The sequence below is a fragment of the Schistosoma mansoni genome, chromosome 1, assembly GCF_000237925.1.
Source record: "Schistosoma mansoni strain Puerto Rico chromosome 1, complete genome".
Classification (NCBI taxonomy): Eukaryota; Metazoa; Platyhelminthes; class Trematoda; order Strigeidida; family Schistosomatidae; genus Schistosoma; species Schistosoma mansoni.
Window position 1 is genome coordinate 60,959,088 of NC_031495.1, and position 5,526 is coordinate 60,964,613.

The following is a 5,526-nucleotide window of genomic DNA, read 5'->3' on the forward strand; positions in this document are numbered from 1 at the left end:
TTTATTCTCATTCGAATTCGTCCACTAGACTATATCATTACCATTATACAACCATTATATATGTAACTGTGACTCATCCAAGTATTTAGACATTATTAAAAAATCTATGAACAACACAGTAAACTACATCCGGTTTCACTTTTTGAAAGTTGATATTTCGAGGCATAATTTACGACTAAATATTCATAATGTTTTAAGGCATAATTTTTCAGCGATTCTGTAGTATAATTGTTAATCAAAGCCTGAAATACATTGAGCTGCTAGTGAATATGACCCCATGAGACATATAGTTTTCATTGGCAGGGTTATAAATCATATCTGCCCTAAAAAGCTACATATGTCATAGAACTTTCCAAGTGTTAGATGACAGATCGGCTTCAAACTTATGACCCAATAGCAAATGATGAACCTAGACCCCGAAGCACATCGTCTAGTTTATATTAGACCAATTAGTATGTGTGCTACGATTATAAAAAGTTATTCATCCGGCTAGCGGTCTTGTCTTTGATTAATAATTGTTTAGGGACCTAAGTCAATAATATGATCTCATGAGTAGCCGTCACCTCGTCTATCTATCGATTAGCATTTCATTCATTGATTTGAACAATTGAAAATTTCGTTTCATCAAAACACAATAAACCTCTCATTTGTAATAATTCTATTATTTTTTATCGTTTATAGATCTGTAAATCACTTCAAAAATAAACAAGTACTTCATGTGGTTTTCAAAAATCAAACTTTTGATATAATTACGTACACATCCTTTAAACGCTAAGCCATATCGGAGTTGAAACCTTTGTTAAGATAAAGTTATGACACTTTTCAAACAGTTATAACATTTTCATGTGTGTTGTATTAAAGCAATAAGGAATTTACTAGTGATCCAGTTGTGATGTTTATTTGTGAACTATACAAATCAGTTGTCATGTTTTTAGATTCATGTTATAATGTTGTATATTAATAAGATTTTATCTGACAACCTGAGTAAACAATTTAAATTTCATAAATTCTTTGAAGTCGGGAATAACCTCTTCTGAATAATTACTGTTCGTATATCTATTAGTGAAGCTTGATTGTGGCTAGCAGAGAGGAATTGCAATGTTAACTTTGGGATGTAGATGTATTCATTTGAAAAGTCCTCAAGAAGTCAGGACGTGCATCGTGGCTTCCATCGCTAACCATAAATCAACTTTATTTAAGATTTTGACTAGACGACAATATCAAGGGAATTCATTCAGGATCTGCATATGCCAATAGAGACTGATTGATTAGAACCTTTAACATCAACAATGGGAAAATCCAAACTATTTGTGGATTGGTTAAAGTTAGATATTAACACCATTGGATGCTGACTCAATGGTCTAGTGGTTCAGTGTTCGTGCAAGACCTAAGTTTCTGGGTTTGAGTCCTGCATGAGGGATCGTGAAGGCCCACTGTTAAGGAGTCCCGTACTAGGACGAAACGGTTGTCCAGTGCTTCCAGGTTCCCAGTGGTAGTTTAACATTTACAATTGATTGATCACTGGGTGGTGATCAATGTCATGTATGTCAGGTCCTTCCTAGTACAGATCGAATCCTATCGATCAAGTTGCAATGTGACCACTAGTCTAGGTGACTCGATATTACGTGCAGTATGTTGAGATAAGATAGTGGTAGTTTAACATGGATCGGTTCATGATTTTAATGAAAGACAAATTAATGCACTCACTGCTCAGTACGGATTCTAGTTTAGAGTAAAAATTATTTGAAATTATTCCGCTCAAACAAAAACCTATTCAATAGTTTCCCTCTGATAACGCTTTGTGTTGATAGTATTTATCGAATTGTGCTTCATATGTTCATGAAACTTATGTATAATAGAGTTTATAATAATCTATAAGAACGATTAATAAGTTGCATATCACTTAAACCTAAACAGCATAATATTAATTACTTTCTTCCGATTTATAACACCTAATTGTAAATCCTTTGTTTATTTATTTGATAATATAGAGTAAACAATAGTATTCATCACATTACTGTTTTTTCAGTAATTACACATACAAAATGCCGTTAATTCTGTTATGCGGGTATCCTTGTTCAGGTAAATCAACCATTGTCTCTCTATTAGCTGATTTACTAAAGCAACATTTACCTCATTATTCAATTCTCATTGTGGATGAATTTAAAAGTGGTAATCTACAATCAAAAATAACTACTGACTATGATATCAGATGTGATATTTATGCAGATTCCCAAAAAGAACGTGAATTTCGCGGTCAACAAAAATCAGAGGTATGAATAAGCTTTCATTAATATAATATATCTAGTGTATATATTAACAGTATCTAGTCGATTAATAAGTAGTTTGAGGAAATAAACCAATCACGTAGAGATATTTGTTGCTATAAGTGACACCCAAGACAAAACGTAAACTCAAACTTTCTTGTTGATTCCCTCCAGTGATCTAACACCAAACCGTTAAGCGTATATTTACAAGGAATGTGTTTTATGAAATTTATGGATAATGTATATCTCATCAATTGGTAGCTATAACTTTATTTATGATTATGTGTTTATAGGTTTCAGTGGCAGTTACTTCTTTTAACGTCAACAGCTTCCTCATTTTTCTAACTGCCTATCTTGGGGGCACTACACCTATATTTTTCTGTTGATAGGTTTTTTTACATTTTGTAATTCTTGTCTGTTTGATGGTCAGGTTGAACGAGCACTTACACAAAATCAATCAACTATAGTAATCATGGATGCACCCAATTATATCAAGGGTTATAGATACGAATTATATTGTATGGCCAAATCTCATAAACATCAACAGATTGTTTTGTTCAGCGATATCCCGCCTGAAATTTCAGAAAATTGGAATTCGAAAGTAAATTTTAATTATTCTTGTTCATTAACTTGTTCATCTATCTGTTTATTATTATCATATTTGTTATTATTTATATACGATAGCCAGTCTTGTAAATGTTCTCCTCAAAAATATTGATTTTGTCGTACCAAGTCGATCTTCTAAAAACCGACAAAGTTTAAAGCGGATCTGCGGTCAGTGCCATACTGTAGTTTTTGGGGCACTGAACTGTTTTTCAATGATAATTAGCATCCTACGAAACAGTAAGTTCCTGCAGATATAAGAAAAGGATGGAAGTGGTACGAAACCAAAACTAGGTCAGTAAACTAAAGTTGTCATTTTCTTATGTATGCTACTTTCAAGCTCCTTGCAAAAACTCCAAAGTATCATTCTATCAAAAGAAGAATATATATATCAATAGAAAAATACAAATAATATAAACTTTGAAAATCCAATAGCATATTTAGTCTATCCACATATCAAAGCTTCACTTAACACAAATTATTCTTACATTCTAGATAACTCTTAAAATCCATCACCATACATTCTGTTATGTATGTAAGTACTACAACTAATACTTTCCTGTTAACTGCCTGAAAGTCGGAGACCTGGATGTTTTTCTTGAATCCATTACGCAGTCCTAATTTTTAGTCCATATAGTTCACCATAAATCCACTCTTTGCCACTAAAATATGACTTTATCCAGTTATTACTAATGTATGATTGCTGCCACTGATTATCAGGACAGACAAATTCACATTAGTGTGATTGTAAGATGTTTTAGTAGACATGCCGACCACATGTTATTTATTGTTGTACTGGTGGTAACTGCAAACATTATTTCGATATTTTTACAGAATATTAATCAATTTATAATTCTTTGCTAAATTTTCATTGTTAGATTAGTCGGTATCCTGATGATCTGCTTTCGGATATGATTGGCAGGTTTGAACGTCCTCAGTCTACACAGCGTTGGGATAACCCGCTTATAACTATTGAACCTCATCTTTGGAATTCATCAAGCATTGATAATATGGAGTCAGTAGTTATACAAATAAAACAGCTGCTAAACAACAAATGTAAAGGAAAAATTCAACCGAATAAATCAACACAACCGACAATTGTTTCATCATCTAACTTCCTACAAGTAAGTTTGTAAAAGCTCTCTTTTGGCGCATTGAAAAAATATTTTTCAAGTCATAAACAAAGATACTACATTTCAGTATTGGTAATTTGCTATCACTCCGAACCAATAGGAAAGGTACCTGACCAAGCAATAACACACCTCAGCAGTTATCAATACGGTATAGGGGTAGGTGCTGATTCGTCACTTACAGGTTAACAGAACTTACTCAATGAGCGGTTTTGATACATTTACAGTTAAAGCATTTTATAACAGCCTGGCATTTATCGACTTCAACACAATTGGTTTCGACGTTAACTCTAAAAGTACTAGTTCCTATAGTTTTATCATTAATCTTTTATCTTTTCAAAAAGTTACGTGTCATAAGCTCTACATACAATTCATTCAGCTAACAGTCCTCTCTCACTTTACTTTTAAGATCCGAATAGTTGGTCTAACAGAGTCTACCGACGGTATTTAAACTAAGTTATGGATTGGTCATTTCGCTCTTTTGATTAAATTGAACTTATAATGTTTTGCAGGGAAAGTTGAAAACTTTTTTTTATTTTATAAATCTCAATAATTACACGTTATAGCATTCTTATTAATAAAAACTCATCGTTTATTAAAGTTGACTTACGATACCTGTTAGGCAACATATTGAATGTGTAAAAGCATTTATTTTTTTATCAAGTTCCTATATGCAACATACTGAATTTCAGAATCTGGAGCATATCACGCAGCAAGTCGTAGATCATGTCCTTCAAAGTCAAACCAGTGGTCTTTCGTCAGTCGATCTTCCTACGTGTTTCCAAAACGAGCATAACCGAGATGTAGTTCTTCAAATTACAAACTCCGAAACTAAGTACACGATTGGCAGCCTTATACGACTTAAACGCCGATATATTGCGGTACAACGATTAAAATTTGACCAGTTAAATACAATCCCGGATGATGCTTCGATTGCAGCAAACTTCTTGCAGTTTATTTCTTTCAATGGGGATTCATGTGATGACAAAGCCAGTTAGAAGGTGGCAAGAACTTCTGAGAACACCCTTAGCCGATATATTACTCGTACAAAACTTCAGAAAACTTATAAAGACGAGAATCACAAGTGATATTGTCATGTAACATAATATACTTTGGTATCGTTTGTCATACTGCTTTACAATGGATCTTTTGTATAGATTTACAACATTGTATACTATATTTCAGAAATATGAAAATCGTATTTTTAAACTACACCGTTATAAAATAAAAAATACAATGAGTTATATTGAGGCAAATACAGTAGGAAATCTATATTCATTTTAAATGGCCAATCTAGCTACATTAACGAAACAGTTTACCATACGGACACATTTGGGGGTTTATGTGCTCAGCCAGATTTTGCGTAAAGGTTCGTAATCCATACTCTCCGACTGTCCAAACTAGAGTAGGTGGATTAAGGTTCAAATTTACAGTCAACTAGTTGAGTGCAAAAACTTAGAAGTCAGTTCTTAAATGGCACCTCGCTTAGCTTCATGGAGTTATGAAGCTAATACAGAGAGACAGTT

The 5,526-nt window shown here is 33.1% G+C and overlaps 1 protein-coding gene across 1 annotated transcript; it reads left to right on the forward strand.

Moving 5' to 3' along the window:
* Window positions 1–2,045: 2,045 nt before the first annotated feature.
* Window positions 2,046–4,998, forward strand: Smp_196910 (hypothetical protein; the record flags this gene model as incomplete). Its single annotated transcript, XM_018795086.1, has 4 exons — window positions 2,046–2,273; window positions 2,698–2,868; window positions 3,749–3,994; window positions 4,693–4,998. The coding sequence occupies 4 exons, from the start codon at window positions 2,046–2,048 to the stop codon at window positions 4,996–4,998; spliced, it is 951 nt and encodes a 316-aa protein (XP_018649434.1).
* Between the last annotated feature and the right edge of the window lie 528 nt (window positions 4,999–5,526).